We start from the raw sequence: 27,185 nt of genomic DNA, 5'->3' as shown, positions 1-27,185 counted from the left end.
GGTGTGAGAGGGAGAGTCAGCGGTGTGAGAGGGAGAGCCAGCGGTGTGAGAGGGAGAGCCAGCGGTGTGAGAGGGAGAGCCAGCGGTGTGAGAGGGAGAGCCAGCGGTGTGAGAGGGAGAGCCAGCGGTGTGAGAGGGAGAGCCAGCAGTGTGAGAGGGAGAGCCAGCGGTGTGAGAGGGAGAGCCAGCGGTGTGAGAGGGAGAGCCAGCAGTGTGAGAGGGAGAGCCAGCGGTGTGAGAGGGAGAGCCAGCGGTGTGAGAGCCAGCAGTGTGAGAGGGAGAGCCAGCGGTGTGAGAGGGAGAGCCAGCGGTGTGAGAGGGAGAGCCAGCGGTGTGAGAGGGAGAGCCAGCGGTGTGAGAGCCAGCAGTGTGAGAGGGAGAGCCAGCAGTGTGAGAGGGAGAGCCAGCAGTGTGAGAGGGAGAGGCAGCCGTGTGCAAGGCAGCATGGCCACATCAATATATATATATACACAACTGAATATATATTTTCTATTGACCAATGGTTCTTTCTTTTTTTTTATAGTGAGTTGAAAACATGTCTAATACAACCAACGGTGACACCAAGGCCCAGTGCTTGCCACGTAATGGGCTGGTGAAGATTCCTGGTCCCACCAATGGTCTGGGATCTGCCAGCATCACCAAAGGAACACCAGCAGTCAAGAACCGGATTTGCCAGCCTCCGTCTGTGCCATCCATCTTAAGTCAGGCCTTCCCCAAGCACCCAGAGCATGTTAACCCATCAGTGTTGCCCATACTTCCACCACCCCTGACCCACAACATCCCTTTGGGCCTCAGCCCTGGAGAGGAAAATGCATCAATACCATGTGGACCCTCATTGGACAGAGTCCAGGGTCCACTGATCCAGGGTCAGGGGAATGACTGTCATCTGGCTCTAGATGAGAAGATACTCAACCGGCTCTTCTCTTACTTCTCGGCCTGTGAGAAATGTGTCCTTGCACAGGTCTGCAAGACATGGAGGCGGGTACTCTACCAGCCCAGGTTCTGGGTGGGCCTCAGCCCTGTCCTCCATGCCAAGGAACTATACAATGTCCTGCCCACAGGGGAGAAGGAGTTTGTCAATCTGCAGGGATTTGCTGTGCGTGGGTTTGAATCGTTCTGTTTGGTTGGGGTGTCGGACCTGGATATCTGTGAGTTCATTGACAACTATCCTCTGTCGAAGAAGGGGGTGAAGTCTGTGAGCCTAAAGCGGTCAACGATCACCGATGCTGGCTTAGAGGTGAGATGGTTGGTGATGGAGTGTCCCCCTGGTTACACCACTCCTGATCTATCATACAGTACTGAGGGGAATATATATCATAACTTTGGGCCTTATTTTGGTTCATTCTTTCTGACAAAATCCTTCTTAGATGGGCAAAACCATGTGCACTGCAGGTGGGGCAGATGTAACATGTGCAGAGAGAATTAGATTTGGGTGGGGTTTTACTTCAAAATGAGATCTATATTGCAGTGTAAAAATAAAGCAGTCAGTATTTTCCCTGCACAGAAACAAAATTACTCACCCAAATCTAATTCTCTCTGCACATGTTACATCTGCCCCCCTGCAGTGCACATGGTTTTGCCCATCTAAGAAGGATTTTGTCAGAAAGAATGAACCAAAATAAGGCCCATAGAGAGGGAGAAAGAGGAGAAGAGGGGCCACGTTCCCTGTCACAGTTACATGTGTTATATACAGGGTGTAACTACCATAGGTGCAGGGGGTGCAGCTGCTATGGGGCCCAGAGCTGAGAGGGGCCACCTTCCCTGTCACAGTTACATGTGTTATATACAGGGGTGTAGCTACCATAGCTGCAGGGAGTGCAGCTGCTATGGGGCCCAGAGCTGGGAGGGGCCACCTTCCCTGTCACAGTTACGTGTGTTATATACAGGGTGTAACTACCATAGGTGCAGGGGGTGCAGCTGCTATGGGGCCCAGAGCTGAGAGGGGCCACCTTCCCTGTCACAGTTACATGTGTTATATACAGGGGTGTAGCTACCATAGGTGCAGGGGGTGCAGCTGCTATGGGCCCAGAGCTGAGAGGGGCCACCTTCCCTGTCACAGTTACATGTGTTATACACGGGGTGTAGCTACCATAGGTGCAGGGGGTGCAGCTGCTATGTGGCCCAGGGCTGAGAGGGGCCACCTTCCCTGTCATAGTTACATGTGTTATATACAGGGGTGTAGCTACCATAGGTGCAGGGGGTGCAGCTGCTATGTGGCCCAGGGCTGAGAGGGGCCACCTTCCCTGTCACAGTTACATGTGTTATATACAGGGGTATAGCTACCATAGGTGCAGGGAGTACAGCTGCAATGGGGCCCAGAGCTGAGAGGGGCCACCTTCCCTGTCACAGTTACATGTGTTATATACAGGGATGTAGCTACCATAGGTGCAGGGGGTGCAGCTGCTATGGGGCCCAGAGCTGAGAGGGGCCACCTTCTCTGTCACAGTTACATGTGTTATATAAAGGGGTGTAGCTTCCATAAGTGTAGGGTGCATATTATATATCACCACTGGATGATACATAGTGACCCTTTTGCCGTGGGGCCTACAATATATCTAGGTATGTCCCTGGACCTGCTCATTGTAATGTGGTATAAAATCTACCGGAGGGCGCTACAACATTACATAGTATGAACTGAAGCACTCTACTGTGGCACTCTATGTAGTGCTGGCACTATAGTGTGGTATAATTTGAACTGGGGGCACTGTATGTCATCATCTGAATTGGGTATACTGTGTGACATAAAGTGTGCTAAGCTAAAAATGCGGTAAAACCCCTGTTTTCGGGGGTTTTACCGCATTTCCTAATGTATAAATCCCCAGCCGCCGCATCACCGCATAGCAGGGTATCGCCACCTATGGCCTTCTTTTTTTGCCGCCTCCACCGCAAACCCACCACCTCCGCCGACCCCATTTCTCCCTCCCTCCAGCTTACCCTGCTGCAGGTCCTCCTCGACCCGGAAGGTAAACCCCTCCTCCCCCTAGCAAGGCAGCCAGACGTCCTTCAGGCTGCAGGGGGAGGAGGAGGTGCAGGGGACAGCCACGCTGAGCTGTCCCGGCATCAGGGAGGAGGAGGCGCCAGGGAGGTGACGCAGGAGATTACAGGTGGGGTGCCTCCGTCACCGCACTGTGATGCCAGCCGCATTTGTGCACATATGCGCTGACATCGGGGCGGCCGGTCGGCGAAGTATATTAATACATCCCGCCCATAATGTATACTGACATAATATTAACTATTTCACTACTATGGATCATAGAATAAACTAGGGCACCGCTATGGTACACAACTGCTGCAGAGAGGTGTCTCTAGTCTAGAACATCAAACATGGTCACCCTTACGGTCCAGGTTTTAAGGGTAACCAAGCTTGGGCACAGGTGGCTTGATGACTGCATTTGAGATCCTCTGCTCTAGACGCATTAGGACAGGGGCCCCTTCAGAATGTTCCTATATACAGTACTATGGCATCTTAATAAAGGATAACACTTATGCCATGCATCACTATAAGGAACTCATCACCTGAATGCTCACAAAATGGCCGCCACAGCTGTACAGCATGTAAACGAAACCAACAACAACTGGAATTATGGCAGTGATATATTTCCTATAAAATACCACAATGACCGCAACATCAGTGCATGTAATATTATGCTTGTGGCGAGTAAGGTAAATTATACCCAGAGGTAAATGTATATATTCTGGGTGTTCTACAGTATACGTTTTAATTTCATACTCAGGAAACACTGTCAGTATTCCTGTATCCATGTTTGATATATATGACAGTGCAGACAGGGCACGGGGTCTAGTGAAGACAAATTGGAGAGGGGTGTTGCTTTTTGAGGAATTTATGAAGAAGACACATCCTTACATGTAGATACTGTATAGGTGGGGAAAATTATAGCGGTATTTATTGGGGTATAAACTGATTTTCTGGGGTGCAGAGATTAGCATATTACTATTTTATTGGTAGCTACCTACAAGCCAGCAGGTGCGTAACAGACGGAAGCCAGTAGATAGTACACACGTTGGTTCCACTGCCAGATTAGGTTTTATTGACAAGCTGACATACCCGGCGCTGCCCTGGTTTCAATTTTGAACTTATTAATACCCCTTTTACACCGCTGCAAAAATCCGGGTCAGCAGCGGGTCAGACCTGGGTCAGCAGCAGTGTAAATGGGTCAAGCTGTGTTCCTTTACACTGGACTTCTACCCAGGTGCTGACCTGGGTTGAACACTACTAGGACCTGGGTAGAGGGCAGTGTAAAGAGGTACACTGGGTCCCGTTTACATAAATGGGTGAAGCCCAAACTCCAGACCGGAGCTCCTGCAGGTTGGGCCGGGGGCACACACAACATCCGCTGTTGTCTGCTGCACTGTGCAGACAGCAGCGGTAGCAGGTAATGGATGCCTGTGTGTGGCATCCATTCACCTCGCAGACTGGGGCTGGGAGGGGGTGCACGGTGGCTGGGGGCAGCCCAGCAGCTTACCCAGAGATCGGCGGTTACAGCGATTGGAGATGATGTAATCTCCAAGCTCCAGCTAAGTAACCACCTCTGCCGGGGGGGCGTGCAGGTGGGGCAGCAGCCGATGTAAAAGGTTCCAAGCGCCGGGTCACACCCGGGTTGAAGCTGTGTCCAAAAACCTGAGTGTGACTCGGGTGTAAGAGTCATCAAAGAGTTGCATGTAACTGTGCATGTATTAAAATACTTAGTAGCTTAACAAGTCTTCCAACAACACACCCATGAGGAGTCATTTTTGTTTTTTCGGGTGTAGCTCTTATCCTCAGCTTTTGTCTGTTCCGTTTTATAATCACTTTTCCATTGTGAGATGGGCTTAATAGTTTCAGTGTTGCCGTTCTAAGACTTAAGGGGACAGAACATTTTATTTTTGTCTTCCCACCTCCAGTTTTGCCCGTTATTGTTCACTGATTTATGGTTATGTCATTCAGTTATTTCAGTTTTTGGCTATTTATGTCATTTATTTGTGTCGACATTTTGTCTATGTTGGCCAAATGCATGTCAACCTTTTTTCCGTATGTAGACCTTTGTACTGTCGACCATACGAACGCATCCCCACAGAACAGGCTTCCTTGGGTCAAAGTTCTTACCGGTGCATTCCACTGTGAGGTCAACCGACACCAACCCCCTAGTTTTCTGGGATCCAATGTTACCAATCTGGGAAGTTTTCATTGAAATCCATCCAGTGTCATGCGTAGAACAGGCTCCCTAGATCATAGTAGGAGTCTATGAAGAACACATATATAGAAATGTTTTCACTTTTATTTATATATAAAATAAATATATAGAAATAACAGGATACAAGTGATAAAAGGTGATAAACAGCAGTATCAATCTTTCTTGGGTCACATACTGTACAGTCATACAGCACTGTGACACTCCAATAAGGCAGTGACAAACTTGGGTAAATGCAGAGACTTTTATAGAGCCATATAAACAACATGCACCTGCAGTCTAATCAGACAGACCTTTAGGTCTGGGGACACAATAACACGGGCATGTTAAGTTATTGTGGTTGATGAGTCATGTAGAGGTTAACCATTTCACTACTAAAAATATTTAACATAACAAAGGGCTATCAGTAGTGAATGGTTTTACCATCAGCATTGGAAGGAGTCTTTACTACAAAAGGGGTCAAGTTGATAAATCCCATAATGCACATGGTGGCCATGACAGATGCACAGAATTTTAAGTGAATGGTTTGGGTAACTTTCTTACATATCCCGATTTCTGAAGCTATGATTAGTAGAGTAGAGGCCAGTTTGGGAATGCATATATCTGTACTCTGGAATTCATGGATGGTTAACCCTCTAGGACCTGTGTCCTTAGAGCAGGGCCGGCAACAGAAATCTTGGGGCCCCATACACTAATATTTTTGGGGGCCCCCACCCCCTCAAGCTAGTAGTGGTGTGGAGCAGGGGCGTAGGGTGAGAGTATTGGTGGCAAGAAGGACCGTATAATGGCTGCCCCCAGCGCAGACAGCCTCACCTCTGGGGACATGAGGCAGGGCTCAGAGAGAAGGAGGCATGGAGGATCAGAGGGGGCATGGGGCAGGGCTCAGAGAGAAGGGGGCATGGAGGATCAGAGAGAGTGGGGTAGGGGGCAGACAGAAGGGGTCATGGAGGATCAGAGAAAGGGGGCATGGGGCAAGGCTCAGAGAGAAGTGTGCATGGAGGGTCAGATAGAGGGGGCATGGGGCATGGCTCAGAGAGAAGGGGGCATGGAGGATCAGAGAGAGTGGGGCAGGGGGCAGACAGAAGGGGCCATGGAAGATCAGAGAAAGGGGGCATCGGGCAAGGCTCAGAGAGAAGTGTGCATGGAGGGTCAGATAGAGGGGGCATTGGGCATGGCTCAGAGAGAAGGGGGCATGGGGTATCAGAGAGAGTGGGGTAGGGGTCAGACAGAAGTGTGCATGGAGGACCAGAGAGAGGGGGCATGGAGCAGGGCTCAGAGAGAAATGTGCATGGAGGATCAGAGAGAAGGGGGCAGGGCTCAGAGAGAAGTGTGCATGGAGGATCAGAGAGAAGGGGGCAGGGCTCAGGGGGAAGGGGACATTGAGCAACAGATAGAGGGGGCAGGTATCAGAGAGAAAGGTAGGTGTACCTGCTGCAAGTGGTGAGGGTCAGACGATACTGCAGTTTGCTGGCAGTGCTGATTCCAGGCTTCAGCCTGGGAGCTCCTGGAGGTGCAGAGTGCTGTATATCAGCCTCTCTGCCATACAGGCCAGAGCCAACAATCAAGCCAAGAGCCGATGTGCTGCTTTCATGCACATGACAATCGGTAATTGATTTCTTTGGCCTGGAATAAGTTGAGACCTAGTGGGGGCTGCGGAGAAGAAGGCGGAGCTGGAGCTTTACTGTCCAGCCGGCCCTAGCCGTGGGTATAAATAGACTTCTTACAGAGCCACCCTCCCCTCCCTACACCCCTGTCTGCTTCTGGGGCCCCTCAGAATTGTGGGGCCCGTCACAGTTGTTCCCCTAGACCCCCCTTGTCGCCGGGCCTGCCTTAGAGACCATTAGTGACTATGGGCCTCATTCAGATTTAGGCAGGAGAAAACATAGATGTCTGGATACCCGTAGACACAACATTATTGGTCTCCCTCTCCCCCCATCACTGCCCATTGCTGCCCCTCCCCCTCCCAGTTCCAAAAAATGAAGGATTGTCATGTGTCCACCAGCGAGCAACTATTAGGCAACAGCTACACCAGCACAGGCTACAGGCAGCGTATTGACGATGTCACAGCGACTGATACAGTTTAGCGCTGCTGATAATGAATACTCACAACTGGGTCAGGATAATAGAACATGAACACAGACACTATAAAACATGGAATTACCCTTGAAGCCGGGGCCGACCCTCCCTCGTATATCCCTGGCTACATTTCCCTAAAACTATGTGGTCTCATATATCCAGCCGCATGTCTAGGGCTTCCCGGGGTAGCTGGGGGGCACAATAAATAAAATAAAAAACTTTAAAGGGTCCTGCTCATGTATTATACATTGGACAACCCTGCTGAAGGTGAGGGCGGCTTCCAGACTCTATGCTGGTGACGATCTCCTCACAGCGGGGGGTGAGAGATAAATGAATAAGGACGAGAATTAGTGCTCTGTAGCCCAGAGGAACCAATTAAATGTCTACGTTTATTAGTCCAGCTGATCAAAGCAAAGTCGCGTGTGCGCGAGAGATATCAATAATTCAGTGCGGTGCTCAATACATTTCCCCAGCTCAGGCCCTGTATTCATAGGCGTGCGCAGCCCATTTTCTTAGGGGGTGCACCATCACCTCAGGCCGCAGAGTCTGCCACTCCAGCACTTACAGCAGGCAGACACAGCAGGAACCCTGATGACGGCTGGGCTCTGCTGTTCTCCCTTCCCGGCTCCCGTGCCCCTCTTCTACTGCGGGCACCTGGGGTTGGAGGGGTGCTCTACAGGTGGTGCTGACTCCCCAATACTGCTGGGCTCTGCTATCTCCCTCTGTTGCTGGGGGCGCCTGGGGTTGGAGAGGTGCTATACAGATGGTGCTGACTCCCCAATACTGCTGGGCTCTGCTATCTCCCTCTGCTGCTGGGGGCGCCTGGGGTTGGAGAGGTGCTGTACAGATGGTGCTGACTCCGCAATACTGCTGGGCTCTGCTATCTCCCTCTGCTGCTGGGGGCGCCTGGGGTTGGAGAGGTGCTATACAGATGGTGCTGACTCCCCAATACTGCTGGGCTCTGCTATCTCCCTCTGCTGCTGCGGGCACCTGGGGTTGGGGGATGCTGCACCGATAGAGCTGCTGGGTGGCCCTGTGCTGACCCTCAATTGTAAAGGGGCGCGGGTGTTGGTATTACCCGTGTCTGCCCCTCTGCTGCTGCCACTGCCGTCCTCCTCCCTTGCTTACCGGCTCTCTTCACCCGGCAGGTCGGCGGGGGTCAGCGTCGCACGCTGTCTCTTCTCCTCACTCCGGCTGTGACGTCACTCCCGCGCTGTTCTCCTTGGCTCCCGGCGTCTGTGAGTCCCCGCGTCACCGCTTTCACCTGCTGTCCCGCCGCTGGCTCACTTCACTGCGGCACCGCTCAGCAGCTCCGCACACGCTGCTCTCCTGACCCCTCGCTCCACGTGAGTTCCATTCCTCTCCTTCCTGCCTACCCTCCTCCCCTCTCCTGTATCCTCCGCCTATCCCAGGCCATGCAGGCCTGTCAGTCACTGGCTGGGGAGACGTGCTGGGGGCCGTGTTAACCCCTGAAGTGCTGGGGCTTACATCTATACAGCTGACCGCCGCACAGATAAAAAAAAAAACTGTGTGTGTCTGGATCCTTGCGCATCTGACAGGCTGCAGCTGCCGGCCATTAGGAGGTGCCTGTGCACCCCTGGCACCCCCCGTGCGCACGCCTATGCCTGTATTCACCGTATTCACTAAAGGATGCATTTCTATCAAAACTAGAGGCCAAGGAGGTTATTCTGGTCAGCTCGCTCCCCTGCACGTTCGCAGGGGAGCGATGTTTAGCGACTGCGCATGGCCATAAACATTTATGCGCAAGTGCAGCCGCATTGTGCGAGCGGCCACAGCGAATTGATTATTGAACACGGCAGGGTGGGGGGGGGGGCCTGCGGCGGCCCATGGTCGCACCCATGGGAACGCACAGAGTTTCATGGACGTTCCGATGAAAATGCTTGGCGTTACCATGGAAATTTGTGATGCGGGCGGCGGGTAGCTGACATCGGGTGCGGGGGGGAGGGAACAGCTTTGCTGGTTAACCAGAATAAACTACCAAATGTAATAGGGTGTGAGAATCAGAAAGTGAGAGATTTTGTTAGTTTTCCAGTTTTTTTTTTTTATAAAGTGCCAATCATTTACACCGCACAAGTCATTAAAACTCTGTCTCCTGTGCTTGTCCCAACCTAACTAAAATCTGCAATCTCTCTCCTGCTCCTGGTACTTTTCATTCTCTGTTCAAGCATGCACTTACTGTATTACTCCCTGCACTTACTGTATTACTCCCTGCACTTACTGTATTAATCCCATGCACTTACTGTATTACTCCCATGCACTTACTGTATTACTCCCTGCACTTACTGTATTACTCCCATGCACTTACTGTATTACTCCCATGCACTTACTGTATTACTCCCTGCACTTACTGTATTACTCCCATGCACTTACTGTATTACTCCCTGCACTTACTGTATTACTCCCTGCACTTACTGTGTTACTCCCATGCACTTACTGTGTTACTCCCATGCACTTACTGTATTACTCCCTGCACTTACTGTATTACTCCCTGCACTTACTGTATTACTCCCATGCACTTACTGTGTTACTCCCATGCACTTACTGTGTTACTCCCATGCACTTACTGTATTACTCCCTGCACTTACTGTATTACTCCCTGCACTTACTGTATTACTCCCATGCACTTACTGTGTTACTCCCATGCACTTACTGTATTACTCCCTGCACTTACTGTGTTACTCCCTGCACTTACTGTATTACTCCCTGCACTTACTGTATTACTCCCATGCACTTACTGTATTACTCCCTGCACTTACTGTATTACTCCATGCACTTACTGTATTACTCCCTGCACTTACTGTATTACTCCATGCACTTACTGTGTTACTCCCTGCACTTACTGTGTTACTCCCATGCACTTACTGTATTACTCCATGCATTACTCCCATGCACTTACTGTATTACTCCCATGCACTTACTGTATTACTCCCTGCACTTACTGTATTACTTACATGCACTTACTGTATTACTCCCATGCACTTACTGTATTACTCTTATGCACTTACTCTGTTACTCCCATGCACTTACTGTATTACTCCCTGCACTTACTGTATTACTCCCATGCACTTACTGTGTTACTCCATGCACTTACTGTGTTACTCCATGCACTTACTGTGTTACTCCCATGCACTTACTGTGTTACTCCCATGCACTTACTGTGTTACTCCCATGCACTTACTGTGTTACTCCCATGCACTTACTGTGTTACTCCCATGCACTTACTGTATGACTCCATGCACTTACTGTATTACTCCCTGCACTTACTGTATTACTCCATGCACTTACTGTATTACTCCCTGCACTTACTGTATTACTCCATGCACTTACTGTATTACTCCCTGCACTTACTGTGTTACTCCCTGCACTTACTGTGTTACTCCCATGCACTTACTGTATTACTCCATGCACTTACTGTGTTACTCCCATGCACTTACTGTGTTACTCCCATGCACTTACTGTGTTACTCCCATGCACTTACTGTATTACTCCCTGCACTTACTGTATTACTCCCATGCACTTACTGTATTACTCCCTGCACTTACTGTATTACTCCCATGCACTTACTGTATTACTCCCTGCACTTACTGTATTACTCCCATGCACTTACTGTATTACTCCCATGCACTTACTGTATTACTCCATTCACTTACTGTATTACTCCCTGCACTTACTGTATTACTCCCATGCACTTACTGTGTTACTCCCATGCACTTACTGTGTTACTCCCATGCACTTACTGTGTTACTCCCTGCACTTACTGTATTACTCCCATGCACTTACTGTATTACTCCCATGCACTTACTGTATTACTCCATGCACTTACTGTATTACTCCATGCACTTACTGTATTACTCCCTGCACTTACTGTATTACTCCCATGCACTTACTGTATTACTCCCTGCACTTACTGTATTACTCCCTGCACTTACTGTATTACTCCATGCACTTACTGTATTACTCCCTGCACTTACTGTGTTACTCCCTGCACTTACTGTGTTACTCCCATGCACTTACTGTGTTACTCCATGCACTTACTGTATTACTCCCATGCACTTACTGCATTACTCCCATGCACTTACTGCGTTACTCCCATGCACTTACTGCGTTACTCCCATGCACTTACTGTGTTACTCCCTGCACTTACTGTATTACTCCCATGCACTTACTGTATTACTCCCATGCACTTACTGTATTACTCCCTGCACTTACTGTATTACTCCCATGCACTTACTGTATTACTCCCATGCACTTACTGTATTACTCCCTGCACTTACTGCATTACTCCCTGCACTTACTGTATTACTCCCTGCACTTACTGTATTACTCCCATGCACTTACTGTATTACTCCATGCACTTACTGTATTACTCCCATGCACTTACTGTATTACTCCCTGCACTTACTGTATTACTCCCATGCACTTACTGTATTACTCCCATGCACTTACTGTATTACTCCATGCACTTACTGTATTACTCCCTGCACTTACTGTATTACTCCCATGCACTTACTGTATTACTCCATGCACTTACTGTATTACTCCTATGCACTTACTGTATTACTCCTATGCACTTACTGTATTGCTCCATGCACTTACTGTATTACTCCCTGCACTTACTGTATTACTCCCTGCACTTACTGTATTACTCCCATGCACTTATTGTATTACTCCCATGCACTTATTGTATTACTCCCATGCACTTACTGTATTACTCCATGCACTTACTGTATTACTCCCATGCACTTACTGTATTACTCCATGCACTTACTGTATTACTCCCTGCACTTACTGTATTACTCCCATGCACTTACTGTATTACTCCATGCACTTACTGTATTACTCCCTGCACTTACTGTATTACTCCCATGCACTTACTGTATTACTCCATGCACTTACTGTATTACTCCCTGCACTTACTGTATTACTCCCATGCACTTACTGTATTACTCCCATGCACTTACTGTATTACTCCCATGCACTTACTGTGTTACTCCCATGCACTTACTGTATTACTCCCTGCACTTACTGTATTACTCCCTGCACTTACTGTATTACTCCATGCACTTACTGTGTTACTCCCTGCACTTACTGTATTACTCCCTGCACTTACTGTATTACTCCCTGCACTTACTGTGTTACTCCCATGCACTTACTGTGTTACTCCCATGCACTTACTGTATTACTCCCTGCACTTACTGTATTACTCCATGCACTTACTGTATTACTCCCATGCACTTACTGTATTACTCCCATGCACTTACTGTGTTACTCCCATGCACTTACTGTATTACTCCCTGCACTTACTGTATTACTTTATGCACTTACTGTGTTACTCCCTGCACTTACTGTGTTACTCCCTGCACTTACTTTATTACTCCATGCACTTACTGTATTACTCCCTGCACTTACTGTGTTACTCCCTGCACTTACTGTGTTACTCCCATGCACTTACTGTATTACTCCATGCACTTACTGTATTACTCCATGCACTTACTGTGTTACTCCCATGCACTTACTGTATTACTCCCATTCTGTAAAAACACAATTCGGACCCTAACTCTCTCTCGGGTGCTGGACGGGGTCCTGACAGTTGGGATCCAGTCAGTCATTTACCCAACGTCGGGATCCCTACTGTTAAAATACCAACTCATGGGTTCCCGACGGCCACCGACTATTCTCCCTCGTGGGGGTCCACGACCCTCATAGAGGGAGAATAGAATAGGTGGTGAGCGTAGGGAGCCACCATGCCCGCAGCATGGCGAGTGCAACAAAGCCCGCAAGGGGCTTTGTTGCACTTGCCCCGCTGTCTGAGTCCGGACAGTCAGGATTCCGACGTCGGGCTAATGACTGTCGGGATCCCGACTGTTGGAACCCTATACCACACCCCTCTCTCTCTCTAACTACCGTCCCATCTCTCAGCTCCCATGCCTCTCCAAGCTACTCGAGAGAATTGTCTACTCTCGCCTCACAAACTTTCTTAACTCTAACAACCTATTAGACCCACTTCAGTCAGGCTTTCGTTCCCAGCACTCCACTGAGACAGCACTGACTAAAGTGGTGAATGATCTGGTAACTGCTAAGTCTAAAGGCCATTACTCACTACTTATTCTTCTAGATCTTTCTGCTGCGTTTGACACTGTGGATCACACTCTTCTCTTACAAACACTACGCTCCCTAGGTCTTAATGATACAGCCATTTCCTGGTTCACATCTTACCTATCTGATCGCTCTTTCACTGTTCGCTTCTCTGACTCTACTTCCTCTTCACTACCTCTGTCAGTCGGAGTTCCGCAAGGCTCAGTCTTAGGTCCTCAGCTTTTCTCAATCTATACTTCTTCGCTTGGCAAACTCATCAGCTCTTTCGGATTTCAGTATAATTTATATGCGGATGATACTCAAATCTATCTATCAACCCCAAAATTTGTCACCAGTGGTTTTGGGCCAAGTCTCTGAATGTCTCTCTGCCATCTCATCCTGGATGTCACCTCGCCACCTCAAACTCAATATTTCCAAAATGGAATTACTTATATTCCCACCAGCCAAGAACAGTTACCATCCTGACATCTCCATCGCTGTTCACAACTCGACAATCTACCCTACCCCACAAGCTCGTTGCCTAGGGGTCACTGTAACGGAATCTGCTGCGCTAGTCTATATAAGACACTGTAACGGAATCTGCTGTGCTATATAAGACACTGTAACGGGATCTGCTGCTCTATATAAGACACTGTAACGGAATCTGCTGCTCTATATAAGACACTGTAACGGAATCTGCTGCGCTATATAAGACACTGTAACGGAATCTGCTGTGCTATATAAGACACTGTAACGGGATCTGCTGCTCTATATAAGACGCTGCAACGGAATCTGCTGCGCTATATAAGACACTGTAACGGAATCTGCTGCGCTATATAAGACGCTGTAACGGAATCTGCTGCGCTATATAAGACACTGTAACGGAATCTGCTGCGCTATATAAGACACTGTAACGGAATCTGCTGCGCTATATAAGACACTGTAACGGAATCTGCTGCGCTATATAAGACACTTACGGAATCTGCTGCGCTATATAAGACACTTACAGAATCTGCTGCACTATATAAGATGCTGTAACGGAATCTGCTGCGCTATATAAGACACTGTAACGGAATCTGCTGTGCTATATAAGGTGCTGTAACGGAATCTGCTGCGCTATATAAGACACTGTAACGGAATCTGCTGCTCTATATAAGACACTGTAACGGAATCTGCTGCGCTATATAAGACACTGTAACGGAATCTGCTGCGCTATATATAAGACACTGTAACGGAATCTGCTGAGCTATATAAGATGCTGTAACGGAATCTGCTGCGCTATATAAGACACTGTAACGGAATCTGCTGTGCTATATAAGGTGCTGTAACGGAATCTGCTGCGCTATATAAGACACTGTAACGGAATCTGCTGCGCTATATAAGACCCTGTAACGGAATCTGCTGCACTATATAAGATGCTGTAACGGAATCTGCTGCGCTATATAAGACACTGTAACAGAATCTGCTGCGCTATATAAGACACTGTAACGGAATCTGCTGCTCTATATAAGACACTGTAACGGAATCTGCTGCGCTATATAAGACGCTGTAACGGAATCTGCTGCGCTATATAAGACACTGTAACGGAATCTGCTGCGCTATATAAGACACTGTAACGGAATCTGCTGCACTATATAAGACCCTGTAACGGAATCTGCTGCGCTATATAAGACACTGTAACGGAATCTGCTGCGCTATATAAGACGCTGTAACGGAATCTGCTGCGCTATATAAGACGCTGTAACGGAATCTGCTGCGCTATATAAGAAGCTGGAAATAAATACATTTACACTAAAAATCCATATTGAGTTTGCCATGTACTGTAAATGATTGCCACTTTAAAAAATAATTGGAAAACTCTCCCAAAATCTCTCACCTTCTGATTCTCTCACCATATTACATTTGGCCCTAGTATTTTATTTTGTAGCAATACCACATATCTACAGTATGTAGGAGGTGGGTGTAGAAGACCCGGATAAGATGATTGACATTGCACATTTATAAACTCTGCGTTTGTAGTACAGAATCTGATCCTGCTACGACCCCGGGGGCTGTCGGTGGCTCCCTGCAGTGGCTCAGTAGCCAAGAAGTCTGACAAGCATTGACAAGTCAAACTCTTTTCCATCCATTAGCACGCACGGTCTACACGGCACGGGCCCTCAGATTGCTCAGTACGGAGCCGCCAAACGCAGTACTACAGATCTACAGTATGTAACATCAGCAGGCTAAGATCACAATGGCTGTTATATTACAGAGTTATATTACAGAGGGAATGCTGATGTTACTGGTAATACTTCTTTAGCTGATAACAGAGAACAATCGTCTGTGAATAAAGCTTTTGTCAATGTTTACAGACTTTTCTACCATCCATGAATGTTATATATAGATATCCCAGGAGACTAAGGGCAGATGTACTAAGCCTTGGGGATTGATAAAGTAATGAGAGATAAAATATCATCCAATTAGCGCCTGTTATTTTTCAAACACAGCCTGTAACTTAGGAGCTGGTTGGCTGGCAGGGGCAGATTGGCCCCTGATAGTTCCCGGGCCGGATTCGGTTGCCAATCCGCCCCTGTTGGTTGGTATGTTATCTCTCTCCACTTTATCTCTTTAAGGGCAATGGATGAAACTCCATCTGTTCTCTCAGTCTAAAGTGTGTTCTCTCCTCATTTTTGCCAGGTGATGCTGGAGCAGATGCAGGGAGTGGTACGACTGGAGCTGTCTGGCTGCAATGACTTCACCGAGGCTGGCTTGTGGTCCAGCCTACACGGACGCATTACTTCGCTGAGTGTCAGTGACTGTATCAATGTGGCAGACGATGCCGTGGCAGCTATCTCTCAGCTCCTGCCCAACCTGGGGGAGCTGAATCTCCAGGCCTACCATGTAACGGACACGGCGCTAGCCTACTTTACTGCCAAACAAGGCCGAGCCACGCACACTCTACGCCTCCACTCGTGCTGGGAAATTACCAACCACGGCGTGGTGAACGTGGTCCACAGCCTGCCCAACCTAACTGTCCTCAGCCTGTCTGGATGCTCCAAAGTGACAGACGATGGAGTGGAGCTGGTGGCGGAGAACTTGAGACGACTGCGTGGATTGGACCTCTCGTGGTGCCCAAGGGTCACGGACACAGCACTGGAATATATCGCATGTGACTTACACAAGCTGGAGGAACTGGTGCTGGACAGGTAGATGGGGAAGGGGGACAGAACGATGGGAGCTGGGTCAACGAATGTCCATCAGCTACACAGCTGCCATGGCTTCAGATGACGCAATATCCCCGATAGTACAGTCTGCTAATTCATGAAGACCCAGTGGGTATACGGTCACTGGGTAGGCAATGTCTAGGTCACATGTCGACCATTTCAAGGTGCCGACTGTCGACCATTAGTGATAAATCTTTTGACTATTGACCTAGACATTGTCTACCATTTATACCATACATGACGTTGCTGAGGTATGAGGACCTCCATCTTCATGAATATTGGATCAGTGCACAAAGAGGCAGCCACGGGTATAGGTGGCAGGCCAACTTTTAAGGTGGCCATACATCAGAAAGATATTGTACCCAATCATACAATCTCAATTGATTGTAAGATGGATTGTGTACAATCATACAATCAATCAGCAGATGGATTGTATGATGGATTGTATGCAGATTGTGTGCACATCTTGTGTACACAAGCATGCAGCAGATGGATTGTATGACTGATTTTGTTCTCAAAATGGGCAAAACCATGTGCACTGCAGGTGGGGCAGATGTAACAGGTGCAGAGAGAGTTACATTTGGGTGGGGTGTGTTGAAACTGAAATCTAAGTTACAGTGTAAAAATAATGCAACCAGTACATACTCTGCACATAAACAAAATAACTCACCCAAATCTAACTCTCTCTGCACATGTTACATCTGCCCCACCTGCAGTGCACATGGTTTTGCCCATTTTGAGAACAAATTTGTACTGCGATCAGATCTGAATAAGTCCTTTACTCGGCAGCTGTCGGATCGGGCCCAGAGGTGATGTCACATGACTTTATCTCAAACGCCTTGAGACGCCTGTCCCTGACACTCCCAGAAAGAGGCCAGTTACCAACCCTAAATGTCGGCTTCCTGTCAATCCACCTGTGTACAGCCAGCAATTAAACACTTGATTTTGATTGCATGACTGATTGCGCGTGCGTACTACCGGCCGTACGCACGCGCAGTCTATCGATAATTCTGCGGGAGATCAGGCTGGATTTTGCTCCTTGTAATAAGTTATAAATTCTCCTTTATATTATTCTAATCTTTATATATATATATATATATATATATAAAACTGTGGTCTAGAGTATGACCACACGTCACTGCTGCCTCAGAACACTCCCACGATGATGGGGAAGGAGTAGGGTCCCCCAGCTGCACAGAGTAGTACGTGAGGGTTGTGCTAGGAACGTGAGTGACGTAAGAGAGGCACGAGGTTGGCATGCCTCATGCGTGGCCCTCATAGAGAAATGCAGGCCGCAGCCGGCTCCTGACCAGGTGTACTGACTTCTGTTTCTCTCCACAGGTGTGTGCGGATCACAGACACAGGACTCAGCTACCTGTCCACAATGTCATCGCTCCGCAGCCTGTACCTACGCTGGTGCTGCCAGGTGAGACTACAGCTGGGAGTTTGTCTGTGGTATATATCCAGTATATGCAAAGAGGAGCTTATTACACATCCATTATATGTGATGATTAACTGCACAGTACAGTCACTCGGCCGAATCACTGGCGGCCCAACAGCTTGAGGGCATCTCTATGACAACCACACACGGGGTCTCTGAACACTAAAACTGACCCAGTATTGCTGCAGACAGGGGTGGATCCAGAACGAAATGATGGCCCACGTCCCAGCCCCCCCCCCCCGCCCCCCCCCCCCCAGTGTGGTGTACCATATATAATACCCGGGTCACATCTAATTGGGTATAAAGGCTGGTTTCATATCTGTTCCTGCCCCTCTGTGGTTTTAAAAGGATTAAAGAGTTATTGCTTTTCACCTGAAGTCTGGACTACTATATAAAAGATACCTTTATGGGAGTACAAAACACCTCTCCTATGTAAGCATACATGTGAGCACTCTTACATACCTGCACCAGTGACGGGTGACCCCATAGAATACCGTGGATCGTTTGGGAACTCTGGGAAACCCCTTTTTTCTATTTTTTTTCCATTCACCACAAAGGAGAACGTTTATTATATCGTTTCCAGTCATTCATTATTGTTATCCCTTTTTTCCCCTCATATACTCGAATTAGGGGGTGAAAAAGGGAGTTCTGAGTGACGTGGAGGACAGATATATATTTTGGACCTACTTTGAGCGCACGTGAGACTTTTCCAATTACTTTACTATTTTGTGGGATTAGAGTCCACCTGGAAATGCATCTCTCACTCACCCACTCGCACCACCAGCCCACGCCCACTATTGTATAACGTGGCACAGTAGTAGGGCATCTGTTATATTCCCTGCAGTGAGACAAAGGATATCCAGGACATGGCGCACAAACTCAGCCGCCTGGGAAATACAGAGAGACTATAGCGGGGGCACTGTCCCAGGGCGCGGCACACCCTGCACCCTTATTTATTGTTGTCTGGGGACGACAACGACGCTATAGGGGGCGGGTAACCGAGTGGTTTATTGGAGCGGTACAAACACACCTCGCTAAACTACATCTGGATCTGTCAGGCCCTGTATACAGAAACGTTTCCCCCTTTCACAAGTGTCACATGTGATAAATGCCGTCCCTGTTTTTCCTCCGTTTACACCTTACATGAAGCCCAATAAACCAAGATGATGGAAAGGAGAGGTGTAATGTGTCAGGAGGTTGGATAACATTTGCACCTTCCCGCACATCGAGGCGCGCGTCTTATTTGCAGCGGCTCCTCCCACAGGCAGATAATAAGCCCTACATTCCACATTAAGGGGCAGATTTATTAAGCTAGGAGAAAAAATAAACTGGAGATAAAGCAGAGAAAGGGTAAAAGGAGATAAAGCACCAGCCAATCAGCTGTGTTTAAAAAAGAGAGTTGGGAGTTGATTGGCTGGTGCTTTATCTCCTTTTACCTTTTCTCCGCTTTAACTCCAGTTTATCTCTTCTCCAAGCTTAAGGTCATTTATGCTGTCCTCCATTGTCTGTACATGCAGCTCAATGTTGACGATGTCACTAATAGCTGCATGTGCGGTGTGAACACAGGATGATGTCACTGGACGATATCATACTGCATGGTTTGCTTTGCCAGGAAGTTCCGCAGAAATTGGTAACAATATCTCTCGTGGAGCGTATCGGCTAATGTGTACCCAGCTTCAGTATAACGTGTAGACATTAGGATAATCATGAAACATTCTGCTTCCCAGCTGTAAAGCATCCTACAGCAATAACGCCATCTAGGGGATGATTTGTTGTTTAGCTAGTTTTTTCACAAATACAAAAGGACAGTAAAGGAAAATTAGGCCTTTTCCATACACAATGTAGACACAAAAAAATGTAATGCTGGTTCCTTTTCTTTACAGTTTTTTTTTTCTAAATACACAGTCATCTACATTTATGCTGAGGTTGGCATTTACGTAGTTAAAAAATGAATATGACATAAAAAATTTTAAAAAAATTCTTCTAATGTTACAGGTGCAGGATTTTGGCCTGAAACATTTATTGGGGATGAAAAGTTTACGACTCTTATCGCTGGCCGGTAAGTGTTTAAGGCTGAATCCACCGCAAATCTGATATGGTGGTGACTGGTTGATCCAGAAATAAGGCAACGGTCATTAGAACCACCCCTTAGTGATGCAACATTTTACTTGTATAATTGCAGGTTGTCCTCTGCTCACAACCACTGGCCTATCCGGCCTGGTTCAGCTACAGGACCTGGAAGAACTGGAACTAACCAACTGCCCGGGTGCCACCCCTGAGCTCTTCAAGTACTTCTCCCAGCACCTGCCTCGCTGCGTGGTGATCGAGTAAGCAGCAGGGGCCAACTCTTCCGACTCTTAAAACCATATCCTCAGAACCATTCCCAGCACGGACCATCCAATCGTTGACTTTGGCAGTTGGGTTGACACCCAAGCCGTCGACTTGCTGACAAGCAAAGAAGAGCAAGATCCTGGGAGGAGATATTTCACATTCCGGTTTGTGAAGATTCATTCCATGTGCCGAAGAAAGGGTTGTAAATTTTCCACGCCTCATCTCTTGTCTTCTTTGTCGTGGACTGTTCTGATACTCACAAGTAGAGCCGGCTCCCTCCCAAAAAACCCCATCAGCGTTCTCTACAAGGATTTTATGGTGTGAGGTTGAGTACAGCACATTGTGGAGTGTTGCTTCCAGTTCAGTGGTGACCCTCCATATTTTGGTTCCTAATGCTTTAGAAGATTGATTATTTTACTCCAGGACATTTATTTAGATTCTGGGTTTCTGGTTTCCTAAGTTGTTTGGCGTCACAGATGTGGAGAAATAATGAAGAACGCCAGGATTGCAAAAAAGGTTTTTTTGAGAAGCGTTGACATGTCTGGTGGATTGTGGTGCTTCTGTCCAGGAGTAGTTTGAAGGTCATGAGAAGGTTCTGCATGACCGATGAGAGGGCTTAACTCCATGTTCTGGCTCACATTGAGATGGAGTGATTAGGAGGATCTATATAAACCCATCTTGTACCATAATCCTGTTTTGACTCTTTTACATCTTTTTGCCAACTTGCTTTCCAAATATGGTATTGACATTTTAACATCTACCAGTTCTTTTTTTTTTAACTTGTTCAAACTTTATATATCTTATCTTTATCCGGTAGACATCAATCTCACGATTGTTTTCATGGCATTAGTGCATCCATGGTCTACGGAAAATGGTGGTAGGTTTATGGTGGCAACTGAAGAGGGTCACCTAACACAGCGTGTCTGGGTCGGCAAATTTAAAAAATAAATTGATGAAAGATCGTCAAGTTCCACTATGTTGAACTGATTGTCCGTAAGTCTCTAGCCAAAATCTAGCGGAGACATGACAGCTCTTGAGGTGTCATCCTGCACCATCCGAATCAACATTGAAGGAATGAACTGGCAAGCGTAGGATGGGATGAAGAACGTGGTAGAAACATTGACCAGACGGAACCACCAGCAGGAAATGCCTTGTATAAAACTTTCCTTGGATGGAGAGGCGCTTTCCCTCTCTTGTACATCTTCCCCGGCGTACCCTAGTGCCTGTATATTACCACCCATGCTCGATACACTATGGTCACCCCAAGTAGATGATGGAGGATTTTCAAACTCATTGACAACAGAAGCACGTGGCTGGGGAGAAGCAGTGCGGGTTGTTGTGGGTTTTTTTTCTGACATTTGTGCTTTCGACAACTTTGTCCCAAGTTTACAGGAGCGGTCACATGTCACGCTATGATGTCATAGAGAAAGAATGCTTCAGGGGTAACATACAATCAGATAATCCTTTTCTGTCCCTTCTGCCTTGCTGTCTTCTGCCCATCTATACCACAGGGTCACTTTCTCTGTTGTTATCTCTCCCCTCTCTCTCTCTCTCTCTCACACTCTCTCTCTCTCTCATATGACGCAGTGTGTCTCTATGTCCGTGTCCCATTTTCTCTTCCCCGCATGTTTCTTTCCGTCTGTCTTCAATCCGACTCTTCTCACTTCCGGAGAGCACTGTCTATGGAACAATCTTGTGCTGTTTCTCACCTGGCTTTAAATATATTAAAAGAAATATATCAAAAATCCAAAGTTTCCATCCTGAGAAAATGACCGTCCGTCTGTTTTATTTATATAACTTTTATTATGTATTTTATAACTTTTGAGCTTTCTCAACCAATACATATTACATCTATACCAGGGTTGCCGACTTTCTTCTTCTCCTCTCCGGGAGAAGCCCGGAGAGGAGAGATTTAGTAGCCGCTCAGGGGGCGGGGCTTAAGCGTGACATCACTAAGCCCCGCCCCATGCTGTTAAACCAGCTAATGTAGTGATCTCCGTGGAGGGGGCGGGGCTAAAATGACGCGATTGTGTCATTTTAGCTCCGCCCCCTCCTCTGAGACCCGAGGATTGCGGCATTTTAATGCCGCGATCCGGGGTACAGCGGGGGTCCCCCCTGAATCCGGGAGGGTTGCCCACCCTTCCGGGGGGCCGGGAGGGAGCCCCGATTTTCGGGAGACTCCCGGAAATTCCGGGAGGGTCGGCAACCCTGATCTATACGTATACACGCACAAACACATGTACACATAGCCGGTGTGGTTAATAGGGTTGTCAGGAATTAGGTAGATAGGGGTATATGTATGAACTAAGCATCCAATCAGATACTACTTATTTATTTAGCATCGTCTAGAAGATAATAAATCTGAAAAAGAAATTGAAGGGTCAGCACTGAGTGTTACCCTTCTAGAGAGCTTAAATAGAGGTGCTGTGCTTAATGGAGCGGCTGCTGGGGTGAGGATGGTCGGTCCCCACAGAAAAGAAGAAAGTTTGTACACAAAGAATTAGCAGCACTCTTATTTAATGATGAGTGAATACCACTTAAAATTGATATTTTTTCATTTAAAAATGAATGCTCATTGAACACTCAAAATGCACATTTGTGCATAATGACATGAATCAATATATGTAAAAAATACAATAGACATATAAACACATAAACACAAAATTGTACCAATAAATTGGCTATGTGGCCAGATCTCATGTGGGGGGATGAACCCAAATGGGATTCCAATATGTCCTGCACTGTCGACACTATGATAGTCCCAAATGTTGGATGGAGTCCAAATGATTCGGCAGTATGTGATCCTGTGTACCCACCGAGGGAGTGGCCGATTGTTGGAAGCCTGACCCTCAACCTTGTGGTAATTTGTATCCTTTGGACAGGGAATGAGCCGATGGTTTTTCCAAATGTTTAGGGACCTGGTGGTCAGGATAGTGAGCAGGTGATGAATCAAATGTCCCCCCAGATCTGCAGCAAAACAGTACCACTAACGCGTTTCGCTGGGCTAACGCCAGCTTTATCAAGGTGTCAGCTTGATAAAGCTGGCGTTATCCCAGCGAAACGCTTTGGGATAACGAGATGGGAGCAGCCAGGCAGCGTCTGAGTGGGTGCTCAGATGCTGCCCGGCATTAGACTGCGCATGCGCAGTCTAATCCCAAAATCCCGGGATTGGAAACTCCAATCCCAGAATTCAAATCCTGTCAATTTTGGGGCAAAATGCCAGGATCCCGCCGATCCTGATTCTGGGATTGGCCACCCTACTGTCAACCCAGTGCATCTTGATCCATTGTCTGGATCCCACATAAGCCCCTCTGACAAACATCCAGTGGTGAAACGCGTTGGTATTCTGCCACTGGGGTTTTACATTTGGATCACCTATTTGAGGTCTTGGCATTCCATCTATTCAATGTTTTTATTTTTTTTCCGATTTTCAGACCACAATCAGAAAATCAGAAAATACGTGGATCCACAAATCCACGACTTTTTCTGTGGAAATGGCCGCTAATTCAAAAGTTTAGCGCCCGTTTCCGTAAATGCTGATCCGCCTTTTCGAAGAGCCAAGTCTGCATCCGCAAATCTTGCAAGTTTCCCAGGTGAAAATGGATGGGATTGAATAGTGAAATGCACTGATTTTCGATAATCGTAAATAAGGGGATAAATTGAATACCCCTTTATGTTATGGATGTATGGAGAGGCTGCAATCTGCTGCAGACAGATGAGTATTTGTAATAGGCCTTTGTAATATCTTATTAATGTACATGCAGCATATGTGTGTGAGATACACACTATATTATATTGTATTGCATGCTGAACTGAGGCCGCAGGACAGGACTGACCTACACTGGTGTGAATGACCGCTAACTGGACACAGAAGAAGAGAGTAAAACTCACTTTTACATGTATACTACCTGGCAGCAGCAGCTAAATATATATATATATATTAAAACGTGGTGTTACAGATACAGGGTGATTGAACATATAACACACAAGGGCATGTGTACGCCTGCAATAGCAGCTGTAGAACTGGCAATGGTAGCAGTTCTGGACAGGTAGTGCTGGAGATTGCATGCTGAAGGCATTGTATAGCAGACTATCGTTAAATGCACAGGTATTGCAGCAGGTGGCAGACAGCACACTGGTGTAAGATAATTACATGATGATTACAACCAGGAGCACATATGATACTGTAATTCGTTGCCTGCTAAGCGCAGACTGCATCGAATAGTGGAACAGGAGTACTCTGTGTGAGGAGGCACAGGATAGGGCTTGCCTGCATTTTTAGAAATGAGTTACTCTATGGCCCAAGTTTTGTATTCTTAAATTAAAGCCCTCAGTCTGCAGAGGTTACAAAACAGGAAGACATTCAGAAGCACACAGTAAGGAAGTGTTCCCTTTAGAAAAGCTTTCCTCCTCCCCCTTTGGAAAGATTGACAGCATGGTCCACCAATCCAAAAGTAAAGATCAATCAAAGGTGGATTGTGGGAGAGAGGAAGTGGAAGAAGAGGTGACGGTGTGAGGGGCACAGCTATAGTCACTGGAGGTTGGGGTGCTGTCCCCTCTCTGTGTAATCCAAGGTTGTCTACTTTTGAAAAATAATTTCAGGGAGAAAAGTAGGGCCAGGGGCCGGGCCTGGCGTTGCCAGGGGGCGGGCCTTGCATCACCAGGGGACCAGGTAACTATGAAAAAAATATATGAAAAACTCCCTTATTCAAAATGCTCGTAATCCCGCAATCCTGTATAATTATCTGCACTCCTTTCACATGCCAAAACTCCCTTGCCCTTAGGACAATGGTTCCCAAATTTTGTGCTCAGGCTCCTTAGGCTGGCTCTGATGGCACTTACAGGCATACTTGTCTACTCTACCAGAATGCCTGGGAGGCTCCTGAAAAATCAGATCCCCCTCCTGGCAAACCTCCCGCATTTACCTGATACAGTAAATAGCTAATGTTTTATGGGGGAACTGGCTCGCTACATGTTTGGTACATACTTCACCATAAACCCACAGGTGGCAACCCACCTGGACAATGCATGGGACATCACTGTAGGTTGCATGGCATATGCATACAGTAGCTCTTCTGCGTGTCACATACCTGCCAGCACGCAGGGAGCAGCCACCGCCCAGCAGCCCGCACCAGGCAGAAAGCAGCCTCCAGCCCAGCCCCGCAGCCATTGTACCTGAGTCAGAGTCACTGGGAAGCGCTACCTGGTCTCCACGGTGACAGCTGAGGATCTCGATCTCTGCAGGAGAATGTCACTCGCCACTTTCCGTTCCCTTTCATTCTGCCTCCGCCGCATCGCGCCGGGCGGCGTTATCTGCCTCAGTCATCACGTCCGGTACCTAGAGAGTACACATGCGGAAGCTGCGCTGCTGCGGGAGAAAGGGGTCCTCTTCCGTGAGTCCGTGAGATGTCCCTGGATTCCGGGAGGGTCGGCAACACTGGTGTAATCAGTGACTAGCCATTCTGTGTGCCCTGCTACAGCTGTCAGTGCTGCTCAGGACTGTAGGAGATACACTGATACATTGTATAGCAGCTATGAGGAGACTTTGCTGAACTGTGAGTGGACTTTGTTAGTATAATCCTGCTGCTGGTGGTTACTGGATTTCTTGGTCTCCCTGAATAAAGTACAAGCTGTTTTCATTGTTACCCGCTCTGCTGTGTGATTCCTGAACCCCAGGGTACCCAGGTCACCCGGTATCCTCACACTCTGGTTAACACCGGAGAGTAACTGGAACAAATGCTAGAAGCTCAGGTACAGAGAACCGTTTCAGGCTCTGCAGACGGGTGTGGTATAGGGTACCGACAGTCGGGATCCCAACTGCCCGGACTCAGACAGCATGGTGAGCACAACAAGGCTCTTGCGGGCACAGTAGCTCGCTACGCTCGACACCTATTCTATTCTCCCTCTATGGGGTCGTGGATCCCCACAAGGGAGAATAGCCGGTGGCCGTCGGGCACCCGGCTGTCGGAGTTTTGACAGTCGGGATCCCGACGTCGAGTAAATGACTGTCAGGATCCTGACTGTCGGGACCGCGTCCGGCACTCCTGCAGACCAGGTAGACAACAATTACTGGCAATGAGCAGTGGAACAGAGCAGAGCACTTTAAATAGGGAGCACTTTTTCCTGATTGGACATTGACGTCATGTGCTACATAAAGACTCTGTGATTGGCTGTAACAATTGTCGCCAGAATGCAGCAACAGATGAATCCTCAGATGACTGGTCTGCAGACCCCTACCAGCCAGCAACTGGTTTCTGGGTGTTGGAAGAGGGTCTATGTAACCAACTTGTGACAACTGCACACACACACACACACACACACACACACAGATACACACACACAGACACACACATATATTCAAAACACAGATTGCACAGCGTAACACTGTTTCACAGCATTTTATTTTACAGAATGAGAACCACATTCACATTTGACACATTGAATATTTACTAATGTGAGACAGATAGCGGGCACAGGGAGGTGTCTGTGGTGCTTATCCGGTTCCTCCTCCTGCTACCCAAGGCGGACAGGCATAAGGCATATTCTGGGCCTGATTCAGCTTTGATCGGCGTGCAGCGATTTGGTACGGAGACCGATGTTGCGTGTCTGTGCATGGCTATTGGCGATTACAAGCATGTGCAGGCCCGCTGTCCGTACGCCTTTGCCAGGGGAAGGGGGTGCCCACAAAAATGGTGGATGCACCAGAAAAACATTGGGCATCCCCGTGAGATCGCAGGTGTGGCGATACCTGAATGGGGCGGGCGCCTGACAGGTGACATCAGCACACGCCTCGTTCTCGGCCGTGTCCTTCGTAACTATAAGTCCGCCGAGACTGACTTCTATTTA

At 47.7% G+C, this 27,185-nt stretch overlaps 2 protein-coding genes across 2 annotated transcripts in view; one reads left to right on the top strand and one right to left on the bottom strand.

Annotated features, from left to right (window-relative positions):
- WDR24 (WD repeat domain 24) overlaps positions 1 to 5,216 on the bottom strand; it is a 135,986-nt gene extending 130,770 nt beyond the window's left edge. Inside the window, exon 1 of the mRNA XM_083152585.1 lies at positions 5,105 to 5,216. The gene's annotated coding sequence lies outside the window, so the exon portion shown is untranslated. The remainder of the gene's footprint in view (positions 1 to 5,104) is intronic.
- Positions 1 to 22,084, top strand: part of FBXL16 (F-box and leucine rich repeat protein 16) — a 51,369-nt gene extending 29,285 nt beyond the window's left edge. Inside the window, exons 2-6 of the mRNA XM_083152588.1 lie at positions 524 to 1,237; positions 16,041 to 16,549; positions 17,909 to 17,993; positions 20,004 to 20,067; positions 20,191 to 22,084. Of these exons, the coding sequence (XP_083008714.1) occupies positions 536 to 1,237; positions 16,041 to 16,549; positions 17,909 to 17,993; positions 20,004 to 20,067; positions 20,191 to 20,339 (1,509 nt within the window). The 5' untranslated portion in view covers positions 524 to 535 and the 3' untranslated portion in view covers positions 20,340 to 22,084. The remainder of the gene's footprint in view (positions 1 to 523; positions 1,238 to 16,040; positions 16,550 to 17,908; positions 17,994 to 20,003; positions 20,068 to 20,190) is intronic.
- The last annotated feature ends 5,101 nt before the right edge of the window (positions 22,085 to 27,185 follow it).

This window comes from Crinia signifera, chromosome 7 (genome assembly GCF_055691185.1).
Source record: "Crinia signifera chromosome 7, ASM5569118v1, whole genome shotgun sequence".
In the NCBI taxonomy this organism is placed as follows: domain Eukaryota; kingdom Metazoa; phylum Chordata; class Amphibia; order Anura; family Myobatrachidae; genus Crinia; species Crinia signifera.
The sequence above is the reverse complement of the archived record's forward strand: the minus strand, read 5'-3'. Positions and strand labels throughout refer to the sequence as shown.